Source organism: Cetorhinus maximus, chromosome 18 (assembly GCF_964194155.1).
Source record: "Cetorhinus maximus chromosome 18, sCetMax3.hap1.1, whole genome shotgun sequence".
Taxonomy (NCBI): Eukaryota; Metazoa; Chordata; class Chondrichthyes; order Lamniformes; family Cetorhinidae; genus Cetorhinus; species Cetorhinus maximus.
The window spans coordinates 14,750,542-14,775,009 of record NC_135896.1 but is presented as its reverse complement, the minus strand read 5'-3'; the positions used below and the strand labels follow the sequence as shown (position 1 = coordinate 14,775,009).

Sequence of the window (24,468 nt, the reverse complement as noted above, 5' to 3'; positions counted from 1 at the left end):
AGAATAATCTTTCATAGAAAGTTTTATTTTGAAGTACAGGAGAAATAGTTTACCACACATGCGAATTAACACAGCCTTTCAAAAATAGGTAATATATTTAACACTCTCAAAAATACAGCTTGATGTCAGATTCAGGAGCCAGCATTCAAAGAAAGAGCTGCATTTATATAGCATCTTTTACAATATTATAATGTAAAAATTAAGTAATCAATTTGTGAACAGAAAGCTCCCATAAATATCAGTGAGAAAACATGATTAGACCGTTTGTCTTTAGTGATGTTAGCTGGGAGAATATTGGCCAGGACACCAGGATCCCACCTTTTCACAAACATCAGTAAGGACAAGTTACTGGGCTAAAACTGCATTGCCCACTGATCCACATGGGCTCCATGAACAGCTAAGCTTCAATTTTAAAATTCTCATCCTTGTTTTCAAATCCCTTCATGGTCACAGCCTCCCCAACTCTCTTGAGACCTCTGTGCTCCTCAAATTCTGCCCTCTTGTGTATCCTTGATTTACATAATTCCACCAATAGAAATCATGCCTTCAGCCTAATCTCTGGAATTCCCTCCCTAAACCTCTTTACCTCTCTCAGTATGATCCTTAAAACCTAACTGTTCAAGCTTTGGGTCAACTATCCTAATATCTCCTATGGGGTTCACTGTCAAATATTGTTCAATAACATTCCTGTGAATCACTTTGGGAAATGTTATGATAAATGTGCTATATAACAAAAAGAGCCGATGTTGATCATTGCATCCCAGGTAAAGGTAAGCACTGCAGTGCCACCTGGTGGTAAAGGCTACAAATGGTTTCTCCAAAATAGTTTCTGGCTGCTACCTAGCAAGTGAAAAACATCAGTTTTTATTATAGTGTCGTTTTTACGCACAGAAACTTTAATCAGGGCAGAGAAGCATCTAACAATAGACTGTGATTATAATTGCACACATAAAACTATAACCCAGTGAGGCTCTTGCATGATACTGAGACACAAGCATAGTTCCAGTAATACGTAAATAGCATCTGAATCAGATAGCAAAATGTATTGTTTTGCCTCTGCCCTACCTCAGTATTTGCTGCCAAAACTCACATCCAAGCCTTTGTTACCTCTAGAACTGACCATTTCAATGAACTCCTTAGCCGGCCTCCCATCTCCTACCATTCATAAACTTAAGTTCATGCAAAACTCTGCTACCCACATCCTAACTCACACCAAGATCCATTCACCCATCTCCCTAACCCACACTGGCTCTGGATTGAGCAATGCCTCCGATTTTAAAAACTCATCCATGTATTCAAATCCCTCCATGGTCTTGCCCCTCCATATCTCTAACTTCATCCAGCCTTGCAATCCTCTGAGATAACTACAGGCCAATAACGGCCTCTTGCATATTCCCATTTTAATCACTCCACCACTGGTGGCAGTGCCTTAGCTCTCGAATTCCTTTCCTAAACCTCTTCATTTCTCTTCCCTCCTTTAAGGCATTCCTTGAAACTGATCATCTTCCCTAATATATTATGTGACTTGGTGTTGGATTCTGTTGATAACACTCCTGGGAAACACCTTAGGATATTTTGCTATGTTAAAGATGTAAGTTCAAGCTGTTGTTGTGATTACGGGATAATAAATATAAATCAAGGGTGTCCATATGATGCCATAAACTGCATGGAAAAACAAGCAGTTTGGAACCATCATAATCCCAAGATGTGATCGTCTTATAATCAGCTGAGTTTTATAGAGGCATAGAGTATAAAAGCAATGAAGTTATGCTTAAACATTTATAAGATACCGGTATGGCTCAAGCTGGAGTATGGCCACCACACTCTAGGAAGGATTCAAGACCTTAGAGAGGGTGTACAGGAGATTTACTAGAATGGTATCAGGGGTGAAAGACTTCAGTTACATGGAAAGATGAGAAAATGTTTCCTTAGAATAGAGAAGGTTGAGAGGAGATTGATAGAGATGTTCAAAACCATGAAGGCTTTGATAGAGTCAGTAAGGGGAAACTGTCCTGTGGCAGAAGGATTGATAACCAGAGGATACAGATTTAAGGTAAATGGCAAAAGAGCTAGAAGAGGCTTGAAAAAAAATTACACATGGAAGTTTTGGTGAACTGGAATGAATTGCATGAAAAGATGCTGGAAGCAAATTTGATAACTTTCAAAGGGGAGCTGGATAAATTCTTCAAAGATAAGCACAGGTCTGAGACAAAAGAGTTCTACAGGGGTTTGGGACTAATTGGATAACCCTTTCAAATAACTGGCACAAGCTCGATGAGTCGATTGGCCTCCTTCTGTGCTGATTCTATGAATTTCAAGTTTCTTTATACTGTGGAATTTGAGAAAGCAGATGCATTCATTTAAAAAAGATAAGTTGACATTAACCAAGCCAGACTATATAGTTGATGCATTTTATGCCTGCACTAAAATATTAACTGCAATCACTGTAGGTAACAACTAATCTACAATTGATTATCAGAAATAAAAAAGAACAGACTCCAAGTTATCCAGGCTGAAACTTCCTCCACATTGCCACACTTGTATCCCTCTGTTCTGTGGGAGATGCAAGTGTAGAAGTCTATCGTAAAGATTAGCAATCATTTTACTTTATCATTTTCCAACTGATATATTAAACTTAATGGTGTCATGATGAACTATCATCAGCAATTCCTAAGCAGTTACTGGTGACATTTTTTGCTATTCAAAGGAATGGTGCAGGATGGACCAAGCTTTCAGCTCAATGTTATTTTTTAGCTCCAACTGTCACACCTTCTCAAGGGCAATTAGGTATGAGCAATAAATGCTGGTCTTGCCAGTGATGCTCACAGCCCATGAACGAATAAAAGCATAGTGACCTTCATGTCACCTTCAAATACCCAACCCATAATCTCCAATTCTACTCCAATCCATTGGGGAACAATTCTGATATCATAGCATTGTTCTCACTTTGTTTGCAGATGCCACAAAACTAGAAAATGTAGTAAACAGTAGGCTTCGGGAAGACATAAACAGCCTGGCAAAATGGATATAGACATGTGGCAGATGAAACTGTGAAGTGTGAAGTTATTCATTTTTGGAGGTATAAACTAAATGGTACAATTTTGAAGAGAGTCTTCAGGGGACACACATCTTTGACATTGGTAGGACAAGCCAAGAACGCTATTTTAAAAAAAGCATTGGGTGTCCTTGGCTTTATAAATAGTGGTATGGATTAAAACAGGTAGGAAGTTATGTTCAGCCTTTGTGAAATACTGGTTAGGCCCCAACTGGACTACTGTGTCAATTCTGGGCACCCCTTTTTAGGAAGCATGTCCAGGCCACAGAGAGGGTGCAGAGGAGATTTTCTAGAGTTACATCACAGGACTGAAAGACTTCAGATATGTGGAGAGACTAGAGAAGTTGGGATTGTTCTCCATAGAGCAGAAAAGGTCAAGAAGGATACCTGATAGGTGTTCAAAATCTTTGAAAGGTTTTAGTAGAGTAGAATAATAAATGGGAGAAACTATCTCCACTGGCAGGAAGATCAATGACCAGAATACACAGAAAAAAATACAGCAAGTTGCCAATATCTGGAATGAGCTTTCTGAAAGGGTGTTGTATGCATTTCACTCAAGATAATTCTTAAAAGATAATTCAATAAAATATTTGAAGGACAAAAAAAATGCAGGGCTATGGGGAATAGAGCAGGGAAACTCTTTCGAGTTATCAACAGTCACAGATTGCAACTCCTTTCGAGTACAATCACAGTTCTTGGTTTTCCGGGAGTGGGACATGAACCCACAACCCTCTGATTCAAAGGCGAGGGTGCTATGAACTGAGCCACAGCTGACACTTCATAGAGCAGGGAAACTCTTTTCGAGTTACCAACAGTCACAGATTGCAACTCCTTTTGAGTACAATCACAGTTCTTGGTTTTCCGGGAGTGGGACATGAACCCACAACTCTCTGATTCAAAGGCGAGGGTGCTATGAACTGAGCCACAGCTGACACCTCATAGAGCAGGGAAACTCTTTTCGAGTTACCAACAGTCACAGATTGCAACTCTTTTGAGTACAATCACAGTTCTTGGTTTCCAGGAGTGGGACATGAACCCACAACCTTCTGATTCAAAGGCGAGGGTGCTATGGACTGAGCCACAGCTGACACCTCATAGAGCAGGGAAACTCTTTCGAGTTATCAACAGTCACAGATTGCAACTCTCAAGTACAATCACAGTTCTTGGTTTTCCGGGAGTGAGACATGAACCCACAACCCTCTGATTCAAAGGCGAGGGTGCTATGAACTGAGCCACAGCTGACACCTCCAAAAAATCTTTCGAGTTATCAACAGTCACAGATTGCAACTCTTTTGAGTACAATCACAGTTCTTGGTTTCCAGGAGTGGGACATGAACCCACAACCTTCTGATTCAAAGGCGAGGGTGCTATGGACTGAGCCACAGCTGACACCTCATAGAGCAGGGAAACTCTTTCGAGTTATCAACAGTCACAGATTGCAACTCTTTCGAGTACAATCACAGTTGTTGGTTTCCGGGAGTGGGACATGAACCCACAACCCTCTGATTCAAAGGCGAGGGTGCTATGAACTGAGCCACAGCTGACACCTCTCATAGAGCAGGGAACTGGGACTAATTGAATAGTTCTTTCAAACAGCCAGCACTGGCTCAATGGACCAAATAGCCTCCTCCTGTGTTGCACACAATCAATGGATCTACAAGGCACTCAGAATCATAGAATGGTCACAGCACAGGGGGAGGTCATTATCATGTCCGTGACAGCTCTCAAAATTTTTCTAACTCAAGGGGTCCGTGGGCAAATTTCAGAAAGATGAAGTTTGACACAACATTAAATATGAATTGTAAAAAAAAATGAGACTCTCTCACACTCACCCACCGTGAGAGTGGATGAGAGGGGATGAGGGTGTAGGAGTGAAGGTGTATGGGTGAGGGGGTATGGGAGCTCTGATGCTGGGAGTGACCAAGACTTATGCACACACTCTGCCCCCACACAAACACTCCCCTCACATTCTCTCTCCCCATCATCCTCTCCCCACATCCCCACCCTCTCCCCTACACCCCAACCCTCTCCCCTACACCTCACCCCTCTCCCCCCACCCACACACACTCCCTCCCCACACTCACTCGCGCACTCTCCCTCCCCACACTCACTCGCGCACTCTCCCTCCCCACACTCACTCGCGCACTCTCCCTCCCCACACTCACTCGCGCACTCTCCCTCCCCACACTCACTCGCGCACTCTCCCTCCCCACACTCACTCGCGCACTCTCCCTCCCCACACTCACTCGCGCACTCTCCCTCCCCACACTCACTCGCGCACTCTCCCTCCCCACACTCACTCGCGCACTCTCCCTCCCCACACTCACTCGCGCACTCTCCCTCCCCACACTCACTCGCGCACTCTCCCTCCCCACACTCACTCGCTCACTCTCCCTCCCCACGATCACTCGCTCACTCTCCCTCCCCACGATCACTCGCTCACTCTCCCTCCCCACCCGCACTCGCTCACTCTCCCTCCCCACCCGCACTCGCTCACTCTCCCTCCCCACCCGCACTCGCTCACTCTCCCTCCCCACCCGCACTCGCTCACTCTCCCTCCCCACCCGCACTCGCTCACTCTCCCTCCCCACCCGCACTCGCTCACTCTCCCTCCCCACCCGCACTCGCTCACTCTCCCTCCCCACCCGCACTCGCTCACTCTCCCTCCCCACCCGCACTCGCTCACTCTCCCTCCCCACCCGCACTCGCTCACTCTCCCTCCCCACCCGCACTCGCTCACTCTCCCTCCCCACCCGCACTCGCTCACTCTCCCTCCCCACCCGCACTCGCTCACTCTCCCTCCCCACCCGCACTCGCTCACTCTCCCTCCCCACCCGCACTCGCTCACTCTCCCTCCCCACCCGCACTCGCTCACTCTCCCTCCCCACCCGCACTCGCTCACTCTCCCTCCCCACCCGCACTCGCTCACTCTCCCTCCCCACCCGCACTCGCTCACTCTCCCTCCCCACCCGCACTCGCTCACTCTCCCTCCCCACCCGCACTCGCTCACTCTCCCTCCCCACCCGCACTCGCTCACTCTCCCTCCCCACCCGCACTCGCTCACTCTCCCTCCCCACCCGCACTCGCTCACTCTCCCTCCCCACCCGCACTCGCTCACTCTCCCTCCCCACCCGCACTCGCTCACTCTCCCTCCCCACCCGCACTCGCTCACTCTCCCTCCCCACCCGCACTCGCTCACTCTCCCTCCCCACCCGCACTCGCTCACTCTCCCTCCCCACCCGCACTCGCTCACTCTCCCTCCCCACCCGCACTCGCTCACTCTCCCTCCCCACCCGCACTCGCTCACTCTCCCTCCCCACCCGCACTCGCTCACTCTCCCTCCCCACCCGCACTCGCTCACTCTCCCTCCCCACCCGCACTCGCTCACTCTCCCTCCCCACCCGCACTCGCTCACTCTCCCTCCCCACCCGCACTCGCTCACTCTCCCTCCCCACCCGCACTCGCTCACTCTCCCTCCCCACCCGCACTCGCTCACTCTCCCTCCCCACCCGCACTCGCTCACTCTCCCTCCCCACCCGCACTCGCTCACTCTCCCTCCCCACACTCGCTCACTCTCCCTCCCCACACTCGCTCACTCTCCCTCCCCACACTCGCTCACTCTCCCTCCCCACACTCGCTCACTCTCCCTCCCCACACTCACTCACTCTCCCTCCATCCCCACACTCACTCACTCTTCCTCCCTCCCCACACTCACTCACTCTTCCTCCCTCCCCACACTCACTCACTCTTCCTCCCTCCCCACACTCACTCACTCCTCCTCCCTCCCCATAATCACTCACTCTCCCTCCCTCCCCACACTCACTCACTCTCCCTCCCTCCCCACACTCACTCACTCTCCCTCCCTCCCCACACTCACTCACTCTCCCTCCCTCCCCACACTCACTCACTCTCCCTCCCTCCCCACACTCACTCACTCTCCCTCCCTCCCCACACTCACTCACTCTCCCTCCCTCCCCACACTCACTCACTCTCCCTCCCTCCCCACACTCACTCACTCTCCCTCCCTCCCCACACTCACTCACTCTCCCTCCCTCCCCACACTCACTCTTCCTCACTCCCCACACTCACTCTTCCTCACTCCCCACACTCACTCACTCTCACTAGTGAGGCTATCAGCAGCAAATGCATAGGGAAACTAGCCTATCAATGAAAAATGCTGTAAGGCTGTGCACCCAAAGGTAAGTCAGCTGAATGTCCAACGAGTTTTGCTGACCAAGTTCAGAGCCCTCGGCAGCCGCAACCCAGCCCGTGGGCTATGAGTTGACAAGCTTGATCTATATGATCCCTCCATGCTCCCCGACAACCCAACAAAAACATTTATTCACTCTGTGACACACCAGTTAATTCTCCCACTACCATCTACAGAAAAGCACCAGCACTTTCCCATCCAAGTGCAGGAATGGAACATCAGTCATTTGTCTCCTCGCACTCCATGATCCAAAGCCCCAGAAGTTTAGCCCATATTTTAACAGCAGTTTACATTTAATTTCCATAACCAAGTATACACTGCATTCACTGTTCACACTACAGTCTCCTCTACATTGGGAAAACAAATGCAAATCTGATGATTACTTTCTTGAACACCTTTTTTCTGTATATGTACAATCTCGAGTTCGGTGACTTGGCACTTCAATTCCCCTACGCCAAATAAATACGACTTGCAGAAAGATGGTGTCTTTCATGATTTCAGCATGTTCCAAAGCATGTCACAGCTAATTAAGAACTTTTGAAGCACAGTCACTGTTGTAATGTAGGAAACATGGCGCCTCTGATAATGCAGCAATTCCTCAGTACAGGCACTGAAGTGTCAGCCTAGATTTTGTATTTAAGTCGGAGTGGGGCAGGAACCCGTAGCTTTCAGGCTCTGAGGCAAGTGTGCTATCCAATGAGCGCGACAGCCGGCACCTCAAGCTGATTTCTTAGTTTTTTGCACATCTCCAGTGAAGCTTAACATTAATTCCAGGAACCACATCTTCTTTCTCCTGGGTGCTCTGCAAGCTTCTGGCTGAATAATGATTTTAATAACTTTAAACCTTAACTATAATCCCCTCTCACACTACAGCAGGAATTGCTGTCAATGCAGGATAAATCTATTCAGGTCCAAGGAAAGAAGTTGAGATGGCACAAAGATCAGAACAAAGTGCTGGTGGCAAAATTTGTGCCATTGGTGTGCTTTCTTTCTCCTTTTGGGGCCAATGGATACACTATTCAGCTTGTCTGATTTACAGCCTTTCAACCCTTTCCCAGGTTGCTGCCCAATATCCTCTTCATTTCTCTAAAGCATTTGATTTCTTTCTTTCCAGCGCTTGATGTAAAAGAACACCTCTGCTCTTAAAAGTCATGTTTTTATTTCCAGCAGATTGAAGGTCATCCATGAGTTATTTCCTTGTGTCTCTTCCTGCCCAATTCTGATTCTGTTAAAATACTTGCTCTTCTTTCAATGTTCCACTAATTAAGAATCATATTGTCAAAGCATGAATTTCTATACACAGCACCAATATTGACCATTATGTGTCAGCTTGATTGTTGCAGCAATTATCAAACGAATGTTTGGTCATTCTGGCGTTTAAGTTGGCTGCAGTTGCACATTTCTGGTAAACTTTTTACATGAAGAGTTAAATTGTGCCAACTCTTTAGATATCGCCTTGGAGACAGTTTTAACCATGACATCCTGCTGATCGCTGACAATCTGAAATATCTCTCTTTTTTATTCACTAGTTGAATTCCAGGAGTCAGAATATATCTTGACCAAGCTTTCCTCAATTCAGCAGTCCTTCAGAAGTCATCAGAGAAGCAGGCAACTTCTGTGTTGGGATGGCAGGAAATGCCATTGTGAAGTTACGCTCAGGAATCCAGTTTCAATAATAGTTGTACATTGGGTTTTTCCACAAGAGATGCAGCCATTTGTTATTTTACTGTTCCACGGTGAGGAATGGCTTGGTTCTGTATATCACAGCAAATCTACTATTTCCTTAACTAATTATAAATTTATGGCCTATAACAGAGCTGCTAAAATGTTTATTCGACTGTTAATGTTAATAAAATCATGGGTGGAAATATGATCTATCCAAAGTGAAAACAGCTCACCATAATTACCACAATGCATTCCATTTCAGAGGGAGCTCACTAGAATGAGTGATCTTTATCAGTAATATGAAAAATATCTTGATGTAAAAGCCTAAATACACAAAGCATGCTTCTTCCTAAAAGGCGCTATGTGCAGCATCCGTAAAGCAGAATACATTTAATAGGGATTAAGGAAAGTGCTTCCCCACCTTAAGTGTTTGAATAAAATACTGCCTTTTTATTAAAAAAATACAATTACTTTCCCTATGAAGGTTAACCAGTTCACCACAGGTGTGCCTCACATCTTTACCCTTCTTGATCTCATATTCACTATTTACACACGATAATTGAATATCACTGGCATTCACAGGGTCAGCTTCACAGATAGGCCAGTGGTGGCCTCCTGTGCTTAAATATTATGAATCTATGCAATGTAATCCAACAGTGCCATCAACCCCAAAGTTGTTTTTTTTATTCTTTCTTGGGATGTGGGAGTCGCTTACAAGACCAGCATTTGTTGCCCATCCCTAATTACCCTTGAACTGAGTGGCTTGCTAGGCCATTTCAAAGGGCAGCTAAGAATCAACCACATTGCTGTGGATCTGGAGTCACATGTTGGCCAGGCCAGGTAAGGATGGTAGATTTCCTCCACTAAAGGGCATTAGTGAACCAGATGGGTTTTTATGAGAATTGATGATAGTTTCATGGTCACTGTGACTAAGGCTAGCTTTAAATTCCAGATTTTATTAACTGAATTCAAATTTCAGCAGCTGTCATGGTGGAATTTGAACCTATATCCCTGGGGCATTAGTCTGGGCCTCTGCATTGCTCGTTCAGTGATATCACCACTACACCACCATCTTGCCATGTTGCCTAAGGATCGACATTAAGCTCTCAATGAATTGAATCTCTTCAGCAATAAAACCAAAGCCACATTTTCTACCTCCAAAAGAATACTGGCTCTGATTCCATCAACCAGCTTAGTTACCCTCTTGGGGCAAATCTTGCCGAGTGCAACCTCAGCAGCCTATTTAGCCCCACATTTTAACCACACATTCAGTTTATCACCAAGATGTCCAAACATTGCCCATGTGGACGTCAACGTTCCCTTCACTGCTTAATCCCTTATCCATGTCTTCATCACATCAAAGATTGGCTGGTCCATCACACTCCTTGTTGGACATCTTAGTTTCCAGCCTTCACAGGCTTCAATTAATACAGAATTCTTCAAGACACCCATCAATCCATTATCTCCAAGCACCATTAGTTCCCTGTGCCCAGCAAATTGACTTCAAGGTCCTGGATCTCTACATGATTTTAATGCACCTTCTAAGAAACCTTCCACAACCATATGATCCTATCTACATGCTCCACTCCTCTAATACCAGATTACTGCTCATTCTCTGATCTCTGTTCCATCTAGTAAGCAAGCCTTTGAGTCACTATGTCCCTGCCTTTTGGAATATTCTTCCAAAACTATTTCTTCCATAACTATTGCTACCTTCCTTGTTGCTTTTCAAAGCCTCCTTAACATCTCTTCTCCATGAGGCCTACACTTATCCCTCTTCAATGCTCATTATCCATCATTCAGCCTTTTTCAGGTGTTAGGAGATACATAGAAAAGCACATTTTTATTGCTTCCATTTCTCCTAGGCCATTTACTAGTGTAAAAAAATTGAGAAAACATATTACTTGTTGGACACAGAGCGCATTGTGTCAATAGCTCACTTTCTTGGATTTATATGAGTCCAGCCCCTCAGCTAATCCAAAATTGTGGGCAATGCTGTTTTCAATAAATCTATTTTGCCATGGTTGAGTGCTCTCAGTGGCATTATGGAGCAACCCCACAGGCTGATCCACCTGACCTGGCAGGCTTCTTGTCAGACAAGGCAATTCACATTTTTGAAAGAAAATGTTTAACAAAGCTTTTGCAAGTTTTTTTCTCTTGCGCCAATGAATTCTCATTTCCTGAAGACACTGGCTTCCTGTTGCATTACAATTCACGTTATAATTCCACAACTAGTGTTAATGTTCTCATATCTCATCCAAGGAATGAACATTTACAACAAAGCTGCACCAGTTATTCAAACATGAAGCTTCATCATGTCCTCATTTGCTGTCCACTGATGCATAATCCTAGCTGGAGTCACCATCAGGAATGGCATGCATGGAAGATTTCCTTAACCCAGGTGCTGAAGTTAATTTTTCTGCCTTGCCATCTGTGTTCTGACTGAAAACAGGTATCTTAGCATGGTCTAAAACTGAGTCTGAGACATTCGTTGTCTTTGTAGCTCACCCTGTGTAGGGATCGGTTAGCTCAGTTGGCTAGAGTGCAGAATGACACCAATGCATGGGTTCAATCCCTGTACCAGTTAGGGTAGTTCATGGAGGACTACCTCCTTGTCTTGCCCCATGCTTGGTGGAGTAGTGCCCCACAAGCTATATAACCACTTGTCTCTCTCAAATGGAGAGAGATGCCTATGGTTCCGCATGGACCATTGCTAATCACTGTTACCAGAGCTCAACTGTTCAATAGGTACGGTTGGGTTAAATGCTTCAGATCCACGACCCTTTGCCAGAACACTTCAAACATCAGCCCTATTTTCATTTTGCCACAATTGCTATTTGAACGACTCAGTGCTTTGAGGATTTTGCTTCTTTTATTTCAGATTTCCAGCATCTGCAATATTTTACCTTTTGTTCATTTGATAAATTTTCTCTGCCATCAGTTCAATATTTCTGTCAGTACATCTGTACTACTATATAATACAGAAGTACTTTAAACATGCTGGAATAAGATCATTACAGATGCAAAATATGTATTAAAGATAATGACATTACTTTACAACGCAGGAAACATTGCTGAACCAATGCTGGAAGACAAGTAAATTTCATGACAGAGCAGGATAGCAGACTAAGCATGTTTAAGGAGCAGTATACCAGTCTGAACCTTCATCATACCAGTGTCCTTGTTTGGATAACAAGGTTTCGAACTTAGCAAGCTTTATATTAAGAGGTGTTTACTGGCCCTATCTGTTCTCCATTGAATGCTAATGACAAATGATTTCCCCAAACCTGTAAGTCTGCATATACATTACAGACAGGGATCTGAGTATGATAAATGGCCTGAGCAAACATTAAATTAGCACATTGCAATCATGTATTTACCCTTTCCATGCCATCACTAGATTTTACCCATCCAGACAATGTATCTGTCTCATTTATTAAACAGCAATTTTAAATATACAAGTAATCAGTTGCAACTGCTACTTACAACAATCTCACCTTGCCCAAAAAACCTGAAAAGTAGAATTTTACCTACTTTTAAAATATATTTTAATTAGACAACCTTCTAACACAGCCAGCCCTACCTCCCTCCAAGTCAGCTGCTGTAACAGACAAGAGTTCTTATTATGCCAGTTACGATACTGTACACTTCAACAGTTATATAGGTCAGAAATGCACATCACTGTAAACTCATCCCAGCAAACAAGGTGCTTTATTTCTACCAGGCTGTTCATGGCCTATCAGAAGTAGCAAAACAAATAATAAAGTTCCTTCAAGCAGCATTGTAGTTCAATATGTTTTCTGCCCACAATTACGCATACAGACTTGCCAACTTTAATTACTGGGTGATACCAACTAAAAGAACCTCAGCAGGGAAGCACAAAAGTTAGGCTCATTGCATAATTTCACCCAAAAATATACAGCTCTGCCAGTACATTCAATGTATTTTGGCAGATTATCAATGTAGGAATTACTGTCTTGACACAATATAAACTGGCCAAAAGCTTTTACATGGAGATATGGATGAGGCTTTGTGATTTTTTTTTCCTATAGATGAAAAGAAATACTTTGGTTTTAATTGGAAAAATAGATAGCCTATTCTAATTCTTTTAAATGACAAATACGAATTTGCAACATGAGACCCGGTGCCATAAAATGAGATCACTTATGTTCCAAACATCAACTGTAGGCTTATTCAGCAATCATCTACACTGACAATGGGTAGCTGCCATTCTTTCTGCTCCTGTACACCAATCAAAACACTTGTTTCTTAATCCTGCAACAAGTTAGGGATTGCAAAAACATCCCTAATCAATGACCAGAAGCGAAAAGGATGCAGACGCCTTGCTGTGTCAATGCACATACTCAACACTTAACTGACATCACCCGATGCGCACTGGAATTTCTGCCAATAGTTAGGTACAAGTCTTGTTTTTTATAAGAAAACAAATTATCAAGGGGCAATATTTTGCTTTCCATTACTACATTTTTTCTTTATCACAGCATATCACTCATCTTCCTAAAATCAAAGTCAACAAACTCAATGTCTGTGGAATAATTCAATGCAAGGTTAGGCCAGGTTATGGTTCCAGATAAGAATTCCCAATCGCAACAATGCCATCATCAATAGCACCAGAAATCAGCCTCTCTCTCAATACTAAGAAAGGCTGATTATCTGAAACTATCTTGGATACCTCCAAATCAATTGTCTTAAAGCAGAACTAGGCATAAATCTGACAACAGGTCTCCAACATATTCTCCAAAGGGAAAAACTGTTGGAAGGGAAACGAGGAGCGAAAAGGAAAATCAATCTGAACACTTGTTCCATTTATACATTTTCTGTCATCATGACTTCACAGGGCAGAGAACCTTGCACTCCAACTAATCAGCGGATAACTATATTATTTCCAGCAATACTTCAAGTGTCCAACTGGTAAGAATGTCGTAAAGTACATATTGTCCTTCTCATTGATCAGATCATTTTTCCTCCGCTAAGAGCTCTATTAGACTGTAGCAACTTCCCAAGATTTTTTGAAGGCTTCAAACAGCAGATCACAGGCCATGGTTGCGATTCAAACCAGGTTCTCTTCGTTCCACAACTACCTATCAACTTTTTAAAGCGAACAAATTAAATATATAGTTTGACTTTTTATAAACTAGATTCTAAATGTCAGTCCCTAAGTAATCTATCTGGATTTTTTTCATCTTTTAGTGTATGTACTTTTAACGTTTTTACAGTACCAACATATCTCAAATAATTTTGTTTTTTTCTTTCCCTTCACCTCACCTGTAAAGCCACGGAGGAGAAATCTGGGTGTTGTTGAGTGGGTTGGTTAGTCTGGGTTAGTTGGCTCTGGGTATTGCTGGTGTCCCAGAGGTTCTGAGGCGGTGGAGGTTGCTGTAGATGAGGCGGCAATGGTGGGGGTGGTATGGACGGTGGTGGAAGGTTTTGATGGGCAGGATGCTGCAGCACCGACTGCAACTGCTGCTGGTGCATTTGTTGCAGCTGCTGCATCTGCTGGAGGTGCTGCTGTCTTAGCGTCTGGAAGTTGGACGCTAAACCGGCACTGGGGACTGGCGGAGGTACGGTGGTCGGGCTAAGCGTGGCGCCAACCACCATACCTGGGGCCGGTACACGGGGCCCGGGAGGCATTGGCGGCTGAGCGGCTCCGCCATAGTATGGAAGATGTGCCCCTCCCCCACCATACCGACCCCATGACGGATACATCGGGTCTTAATCTTTATCCAAACACTTTCAACCGATGTAAATAACTCGACGGGGATGAAATATAACGGATATTATTAAAATTCTGACAGGCTGCCCCGTCGAATCGGAGCCGAAATATTCACAATAAGCAATCAATATTTCAGACTCTCCTTCATTCTTCGCTGACCGGCGCCATTACACGAAGAACCAGAAAAACAGACGTTCTGCGTCATCGCGTCACGCTCTCCCCATGCAGCGTGCTTCAATTGATGTCGCAAAATGTGAGGCACGCGGGATCTTCGTCCCCCTTTTTTCGTTTTACGACACAGTGGTCGGAGAGATTTCCGTGAAGACTATTTGAAAGGTTGGGAGCGCCATCTTTATTACAGGCACAACAGTGTGGAGCCGTGTTTCAGGCTCCAGAAAGCGTTCTACAAGATTATCGAACGGTTTGACAGAGAGAGCATAAAGATGATCTTTCCACTTGCGGATGACACCACAACATAAACATATAAACAAAAGCAAAATACTGCAGATGCTGGAAATCTGAAATAACAAGTTGCTGAAAAGTCCTGAACTCCTTCCTTACAGCACTGTGGGTGTTCCTACAACACACGAACTGTGGGTGTTCCTACAACACACGAACTTCAAGAAGGCGGCTCACCACCACTTTCTCAATGGCAATTAGGGATGGTCAATAAATGCCGATCTATAGCCAGCGACGTTCACATCCCATGAACGAATATATAACGTAAAAAAAAAACTCAGTCGATCAGGCAGCATCGTTGTGGAGAGAAATAGTTAATGTTTCAAGTCCATTGATGACGGTTCTGATCAAGGGTTATCATCAACCTGAAACATTAACACTTTCTCTCCACAGCTGCTGCTTGAACTGCTGAGTATAGGTCATAAAAATGAGATGATTACAGCCTTGGTTCAAACATGGACAGAAGAGCTGAATTCTAGAGGTAGGTGAGAGTGACTACCCTTGACATCAAGGTAGTATTTCACCGAATGTGGCATCAAGGAGCCCTCGCAAAACTGGAGTCAATGGGAATCAGGGGGGAAACTCTCCGCTGGTTGGAACCATACCTAGCACAAAGGAAGATGGTTGTGATTGTTAGAGGTCAATCATCTCAGTTCCAGGACACAACTGCAGGAGTTCCTCAGGGTAGTGTCCAGTAGCAGCAGTGTGTACCATTTACAAGATGCACTGCAGAAACTCATCAAGGCTCCTTAGGCAGCATCTTCCAAACCCAAGACCACCACCATCTAGAAGGACAAGGGCAGCAGATACATGGGACCATCACCACCTGGAAGTTCCCCTCCAAGTCACTCACCATTCTGACTTGGAAATATATCACCATTCCTTCACTGTCACTGGGTCAAAATCCTGGAACTCCCTCCTGAACAACACTGTAGGTGTAACTACAACACATGGACTGCAGCAGTTCAAGGAGGCAGCTCATCACCACCTTCTCAAGGGCAATTAGGGATGGGCAATAAATGCTGGCCGAGATGGCGACACCCACATTCCGTAAATGAATTTTTAAAAATAGAGAATTCTGGAGAAACTTCTTACCAAGAGATTAGTTAGAATGTGGACCTTGCAAATGTAGGGAGTAGTTGAGACAAATATCATAGATACATAGAGGGGAAACTAGATAAAAAACATGAGGGAGAAAGGAGTGTTGATGAGGCAAAAACAAAATACTGGAAGTATAACCAGAAAGTGCTGGAAATACTCAGTTGGTCAGCATCATCTGTGGAGAGAAACAGAGTTAGCCTTTCAGGTCAAGAATATTTCATCAGAACAGTTGCGCGAAAGGTCGTTGACCAGAAACGTCAACTCTGTTTCGCTCCCCACAGGCACTGCCGACCCTGATATGTTAATGGTTTAGATGGAGAGATGTGAGAATCTAAAGACAGACGTGGACCTGTGAGGTTGAATGGCCCATTTCTGGACAGTAAATACTTCATAATGTTTGTAATTTGAATGATTACATGGGATCAGTGGCAACTTTGAGAGCTAAATATAGGGAAAAGTGTGCATCTCTGTGTGTTCATTGTTTTAAAGTTTTGCAGGCTATGGTTGCATCAATGTTTTGGCAATTTCCTTATCCATGGAGATGAAGCATGCTTCAAGAGCAATTTGTTTGGAGGCTGCAGTTGACATTGTGATGAATCACTTGCAGCAGGACAGAAAGGAGAACCAGATTTTGATAAATTTCTCCTGTTTAAGGCTCAGTAAGACCATAATTTCCCATGAATGCACAAGAACTAGATCTATGTTAATATAAAAGCAAAATACACCGGATACTGGAAATCTGAAATGCTGAAAACATGAACATGCTGGAAAAACTCAGCAAGTCTGGCAGCATCTGTGGAGCAAGGAACAAAGTTAATGTTTCGAGTCCGTATAACTCTTCTTCAATTCCTGGATCTACATTGTCTGAGTGGAGGATTCCTACTATTGCTCCCCGAGTGGTATGTGCAAACAGCTGCAGTCAGGAGAAAACTCACAGGTTTTCCACATTGGGATCCAGGGGGCTTGCAATGGGAAGACACAGGAGGCAATGTGTCATGTCTAGTTCATTCTGGTACTTTATGCCACTAGTTTTTATAATTTATTATTAAAAAATTATACCAGAATCAGTGATCATTCATGAGGAAAGAACAGTCTGGGTCTCTTTTCTCTTGAGGAAAGGCAGCTGAGGGTGGCCAAAATGTTGTCTTTAAAATTCTGAAAGGTTTAGACAGCATGGATAACGAGAATGTTTCCACTTGTGAGGAACGGCGTAACTAGAGGCCATTAATATTAAGGTAATCATCAAGAAGTCCAACAGCAAATTCAGAAGAAACCAAAGGAATGAGGAGAATGTGGAACTTGCTGCCACAGGGAGTGGTTGAATAGTATAGATGCATTTAAGGAGAAACAATAAATGTATATGAGGAAGAAGGGAATAGAGAGCTAAGATTTAGATGAGGAAAGATAGGAGGTGGCTTGAGTGGAGATAAATGCTGGTATAGACTGGTTTGGTTGAATGGTCTGTTTCTGTCCTGTATGTCCGATGTACTTCTATTTGAAATGACACTTCAGGTGATTTATCTATTCTGAGCCAAATTTAGTTACCTAGACTTCTTTTATATCTTCAAAATATCTTCAAATGTATTAACCACCACTTTATGGAAATGAGAGGAAGAGTGGTTTGACACAGCTTCTTCAAACTAAAACCCATTACTTTTATTCTGAGTTAGCACAGGTTACTTGCTGTCAAGGCCAGGCCAGGATTTGTTATCCATTTCTAATTGCCCTTAAATTGGGCAATTTCAGAAGACAATTAACAGTCAACCACATTGCTGTGGATCTGGAGTCACATGTAGGCCAGTCCAGGTAGGCAGATCTCCTTCCCTAAAAGGCATTAGTGAACCAGATGGATTTTTATGACAATCGATGATTGATTCATGGTCACTGTTACTGAGACTAGCTTTATATTCCAGATTTTATACACTGAAATTAAATTCCACCAGCTGCCGTGGTGGGATTTGAACCCATAACCCCAGAGCATTAGCCTGGGAGTCTGGATTACTGGTTTAGTAATTACCCATTACCACTACACCACCATCTTCCCAATTAAGCCCAATTGTGGTAACTTACTCACTGGAGAATACAAAGGATGCCCACTATATCTCATGCCAACTCAAGAAGGGGGGGGTTATTGACAACACAAGACATTGTGCATAAGAACAGAAGAAACAGGAGGAGTAGGCCACATGGTTCCTTGAACCTGCCCCACATAAAGTAAGATCATGGCTGATCCAAACTTGGTCTCAGCAGCACTTTCCTGCCTGTTCCCCATAAACCTTAACTCCCCTATAGTTCAATAATCTGTCTACCTCAGCCTTGGATATATTCAATTGCTCAGCCTCCACAGATCTCTGAGGTAAAGAGTTCCAAAGATTCACATGTCCCTGAAAGAGGAAATTCCTCATCATCTCAGTCTTAAATGGGAGATCCTTATTCTGAAACTATGACCCTTTGTTTTCGATTTTGACAAGAGAGGAAACATCTTCTCAGCATCTACCATGTTAAGTCCTCTCAGAATCTTTTATGTATCAATAAGGTCACCTCTCATTCTACTAAAGTCCACTGGGTATAAGCCCAAGCTACTCAACCTTTCATCATGAGAAAACCCCATCTTCCCAACAGGAAGGATCTTCAGGAAGGATGTTCTGGCTCTGGAGAGGGTCCAGAGGAGGTTCATGAGAACGATCCCAGGAATGAAAGGCTTAACATATGAGGAACGTTTGAGGACTCTGGGTCTATACTCGATGGAGTTTAGAAGGATCAAGGGGGATTTGATTGAAACTTACAGAATACTGAAAGGCCTGGATAGAGTGGACGTCGGGAAGATGTTTCCATTAGTAGGAGAGACTAGGACCCGAAGGCATAGCCTCAGAGTAAAGGGAAGACCTTTTAGAACAGAGATGAGGAGAAACTTCTTTAGCCAGAGAGTTGTGAATCTATGGAATTCATTGCCACAGAAGGCTGTGGAGGCCAGGTCATTGAGTCATTTAAGACGGAGATAGATAGGTTCTTGATTGGTAAGGGGATCAAAGGTTACGGGGCGAAGGCGGGAGAATGGGGTTGAGAAACTTATCAGCCATGATTGAATGGCGGAGCAGACTCGATGGGCCAAATGGCCTAATTTCTGCTCCTATGTCTTATGGTCTTATAATCAAACTAGTGAACCTTCTCTGAACTGCATCCAATGCAAGTATATCCCTTCTTAAATAAGGAGACCAAAACTGTAGGCAGTAGTCTAGGTGCTGGGTAACTTACTGCCCATATTTATTTATAAATAAAATGATTCATAGAAAAAAAACATACAAAATATTAACATTGCAATGCATGTACGAGAGAATGAGGACTTGTCCACATTAGGTTATTAGTCTTTCTTCATTTTGTGAGAGGCTTGCAATCCAACCCAAGGAGTTAATTTCCTTATGTGATTTCAGTATTCAGACAACATGGCAAATTAGTAAATCAAAAACAGGTTGTGTCAGACCAATAAAGAAGGACTCTGATTTCAGTGGCCTTGGTCTTTAGATAAGAATGGGAGCCAGACAGTCATATTAATTGGGATATTGTATGAGTTTATGCAACTCTATTATGGACATAACTGCTATCTTCCTCAAGTTCCCATGGGCTGAGTTAAAACTTTCCAAGATATGTCTGTATACATTAGTGACACCATACAAAGGGGTCTAGGTAAACAAAATGGGCCCTCAGTGGGGTTTCTTTATGGTAAATGATTTAAAATTAGACTCTGTTCATTAACTGTTCTTAATATGGGGAAGGATCATGAAGTAGAGTCCGTGAAGTGTTAATAGTCTAAATTTCGAAGCACCAAGTACAAGAACAAGCCCCCAAGTAAATTATAGTACATGTCAAGTTTGTTAAACTGGACAAAAAGATTATTCACTCCAGGGATGCCCAAAAAGTAACCTTGGAGCATCATCTTGGATAGTGAACATAATTCAATCATATTATTACTGAGTTCAATCCAGCTGAGGCATTAAGTCACTTTTACACTTATGATTTAAATTTTTAGGTCATTATTAAATATCCAATTACCTTTACTGTAATTCCAATACTTACCTAACAGTGGCATTGATCATATCCTTAAATTGTAGTTAAGAGGTGTGATTAATATAGCACTGTGCTACCTTGTCTTTGATGTCTCTTGCATTTAACTCAGTGTTGCACACTGATCCTGCTGTTGACGAATTCAGTTCAGTCAATAATTGACATCTTTCAGACTAGATTATGTAGGACAGTCCAGACTGAGCCAATTTAGATTCCATGCTGTGCATGAAAACCTAAACATAAAACAGTGATTTTACTCTGAGATGTACATTTGCAACATTGGTGAAAAGGAATAAGATTCAGCTGGCAGCCTTCCAAAAAGATAGGTTGATTGTGGAGATTTATCAATACAACATTTCTAACACATTGAGGGTGTTTATTTCTTAGAATGGAAACTTTCTTTGGATGAATCAGATGACACTTCACAAAACAGTAAACAGTTTCAACTTGTATCTTTCAGAATGGAGAAGGCGGGGGAGTAGCACTAGATGAATCGTTCCTTTGGAGAGCCAGCACAGCCACACCAAGTGGAATGGCCTCCCTCTGTGCTGTAACCATTCTGTGATTCTAAGACGCTTCCTTGGTCTTTCTCAGCTTCCTGTTCCATTTACCACTTTATAAGGGTCATGAACGGTACTCTAGCTACTTGCATTCCTGGAGTGTGCCCAAACCATCATAATCATCTTTCTTGGATTTTTTGTGTAAGCAGTTTCTTGGCTAAGCCATATTTTTATTACATCGTTCTTGATTCTTTGCATCCAAGATAATTTCAGTATTCCTTTCTATCAGCTCAACCCTGCTGTTAGTCTCCTTTGCTCACATTGTGATGTCTGCCAATAATATTTCAAAAATTAACGTTTCCTTCTCACATGATGGAGCTTGTGCTGGGCCACACTGTCAACGCTCTTACATGGACCTTCAAGGTCAGCCTGGAGACCCTCTACTGCCTTCTGAATGCTGGTTGCCAGAACATATAGGGCAGCCCTACACCTCGTGTTTCTGTAATACTAATGGTGGAAAACACCATGGAAGCCACATTTATGTGATCCATGAGATCATTCACAGGATGTGGGCTCCTATTGCCCATCCCTAATTGCCCTTGAGAAGGTGGTGGTGAGATACCTTCTTGAACTGCTGCAGTCCATGTTGTGTAGGTACAACTGCAGTGCTGTTAGGGAAGGAGTTTCAGGATTGACCCAGCGACAGTGAAGGAACGATGATATATTTTCAAGTCAGCATGGTGAGTGGCTTGGAGGGGATCTTCGATGTGGTGGTGTGCCCATGTGTCTGCTGCCCTTGTCCTTCGAGAGGATAGTAGTCATGGGTTTGGAAGGTGTTGTCTAAGGAGGCTTGGCGAGTTTCTGCAGTGCATTTTGTAGATGCTGCCACTGTGCATCAGTGGTGGAGGGAGTGAAAGTTTGTGGATGGGGTGCCAATCAAGCGGGCTGCTTTGTCCTGAACGATGTCAAGCTTCTTGAGAGTTATGGGAGCTGCTTTCATCCAGGCAATTGGGGAAAATTCCATTACATTCTTGACTTGTGCCTTGTAGATGGTGGACAGGCCTTGGGGAATCAGGAGGTAAGCTACTCATCACACGATTCCTAGCCCCTGACCTGCTTCTGTAGCCACAGTATTTATATGGTTAGTCCAGTTCCATTTCTGGCTAATGGTAACCCCCAGGATGTTGATAGTGGGGGATTCAGTGATGTTAATGCCATTGTACATCAAGGGGCGATGGTTGGATTCTCTCTTGTTGGAGATGGTCATTGCCTGACACTTTTGTGGTGCGAATGTTACTTGCCACTCATCAGTCCAAGCCTGGCTATTGTCCAGGTGTTGATGCATTTGGACATGGATTGCTTCAGTATCTGAATTATGTTTTGTGTCACGAATTATGCTGAAAATTGTGCAATCATCACCCAACATCCCCACTTCTGGCCTTATGATGGAAGAAAGGTCATTGATGAAGCAGCTGAAGATGATTGGGCCTAGGACACTACCCTGAAGAACGCCTGCAGTGATGTCCTGGGACTAAGATGATTGACCTCCAACAACCACAGCCATCTTCCTCTGTGATAGGTATGACTCCAACTGGCAGAGAGCTCCCCCCTATCAATTCCCATTGACTCCAATTTTGTTAGGGCTCAGTCAAATGCTGCCTTAATGCCAAGGGCAGTCACTCACACCTCACCTCTGGAGTTCAGCTTTTTTGTCCATGTTTGAACCAATTCTGTTATGAGGTCAGGAGCTGAGTGGCCCTGGCGGAACCCAAATTGATTGTCAGTGACCAGGTTGTTGCTAAGCAAGTGCCGCTTGATAGCATTGTTGATGACCCTTTCCATCACTTTACTGATGATCAGGAGTCGATTGATGGGGCGGTAATGGGCCAGGTTGGATTTGTCCTGCTGTTTGTGTACAGGATATACCAGGGCAATTTTCCACATTGTCGTGCAGATGTCAGTGTTATAGCTGTAGTAGAACAGCTTGGCTAGGGGCATGGCAAATTCTGGAGCACAATATTTCAGTACTATTGCTGGAATATTTTCAGGGCCTATAACCTTTGCAGTATCCACTGCCTTCAGCTGTTTCTTGATATCACATGGAGTGAATTGAATTGGCTGAAGATTAGTATCTGTGATGCTGGTGACCTCCGGAGGAGATTGAGATGGATCATCCACTTGGCACTTCTCTTTGAAGATTGCTGCAAATGCTTCAGCCTTATCTTTTGCACCGATGGGTTGGCTCCCCCATCATCGAGGATTTGGATATTTGTGGAGCCTCCTCCTCCAGTTATTTGTCCACCACCATTCAGGACCGTTTGCGGCAGGACTGCAGAGCTTAGATACGGCAGATCTTACATAGGGGAGATGGTAGTGTAGTGGCATTGTCACTGAATTGATAATCCAGAGACCCAGGGGCAATGCTCTGGGGACCTGGGTTTGAATCCCACCATAGCAGATGGTGAAATTTGAATTCAATAAAATGATGACCATGAAATTGTTGCCATTTTTTGTAAAAACCCATCTGACTCACTAATGCCCTTTAGGGAAGGATATCTGCCATCCATGTGACTCCAGACCCAGACCCAGAGCAACATGGTTGACTCTTAAATACCCTCTAAACAATGGCAATTAGGGTTGGGCAATAAATGCTGGCCTGGATAGCTATTAGTTATACCCACATCCCAAGAACGAATATAAAAAAAATCTGATCCATTGGTTGTGGAATTGCTTAGGTCTACCACTTGCGGCTTATGCTATTTGGCATGCTAGTAGTCCTGAGCTGTAGCTTCGCCAGGTTGACACCTCATTTTTAGGTATGCCGGTGCTGCTCCTGGCATGCCCTCCTGCACTCTTCATTGAGCTAGGGTTGGTCCCCTGGCTTGGTGGTAATGCTAGAGTGGGGGATATGCCGGGCCATGAGGTTACAGATTGTGGCCGAGTACAATTCTGCTGCTGCCGCAAATGGCCCACAGCACATCACGGTTGCCCAGTCTTGAATTGTTAGATCTGTTCAAAATCTATTCGACTTAGCATGGCGGTAGTGCCACACAACATGATGGAGGGTATCCTCAATTTGATGACGGGACTTCGTCTCCACAAGGACTGTGCGGTGGTCACTCCTACCGATACTGTCTTGGACAGATGCATCTGTGACAGGTAGGTTGGTGAGGATGAGGTCAAGTATGTTTTTCCCTCTTATTGGTTCCTTCTCCATCTGCTGCAGACCCCATCTAGCAGCTATGTCCTTGACCAGCTCAGTCTATAGTGGTACTACTGAGCCACTCTTGGTGAAGGACATTAGAGTCCCTCACCCAGGGTACATTCTGTACCCTTGTTACCTCCAGGTAGTGTTCAACATGGAGGTGTACTGATTCATTATTAGCTTGTGGCGGGGGGGGAATTTGAACACTGTACGTGGTAATTAGCAGGAGATGTCCTTGTCCATATTTGACCTGATGCCGTGAGATTTCAAGGGGTCCAGAGTCAATGTTGAGGACTCTAAGGGCAACTCCATCCCGAATGTATAACACTGTGTCACTACCTCTGCTGGGTCTGTTCTGCCCGTAGGACATGATGGTGATGGTGGTCTGGGACATTGTCTGTAAGGTATGATTCCATGAGTATGACTATGTCAGGCAGAGGGTATACTGTATTCATATATAGATAATATATATATGCG

The 24,468-nt window shown here is 44.1% G+C and overlaps 1 protein-coding gene and 1 long non-coding RNA gene across 8 annotated transcripts in view; both read right to left on the bottom strand.

Moving 5' to 3' along the window:
* Positions 1-14,858, bottom strand: part of LOC144692955 (uncharacterized) — a 158,234-nt gene extending 143,376 nt beyond the window's left edge. For 5 of the 7 annotated variants that reach the window (XM_078562130.1, XM_078562132.1, XM_078562133.1 and 2 more), the window contains exon 1: positions 14,217-14,856. In XM_078562130.1, coding sequence (XP_078418256.1) covers positions 14,217-14,657 — 441 coding nt within the window. In that variant the 5' untranslated portion in view covers positions 14,658-14,856. Of the gene's footprint in view, positions 1-14,216 lie in introns of all 7 variants that reach the window. The other 2 variants (XR_013579432.1, XM_078562135.1) reach the window with 1 other exon arrangement.
* A 4,600-nt stretch (positions 14,859-19,458) lies between these two features.
* LOC144692954 (uncharacterized) lies at positions 19,459-24,117 on the bottom strand. The gene is made up of 2 exons (XR_013579431.1): positions 20,061-24,117; positions 19,459-19,924 (listed from the first exon to the last, which is right to left on the bottom strand). It is a non-coding gene; the product is annotated as an uncharacterized LOC144692954 (long non-coding RNA).
* Between the last annotated feature and the right edge of the window lie 351 nt (positions 24,118-24,468).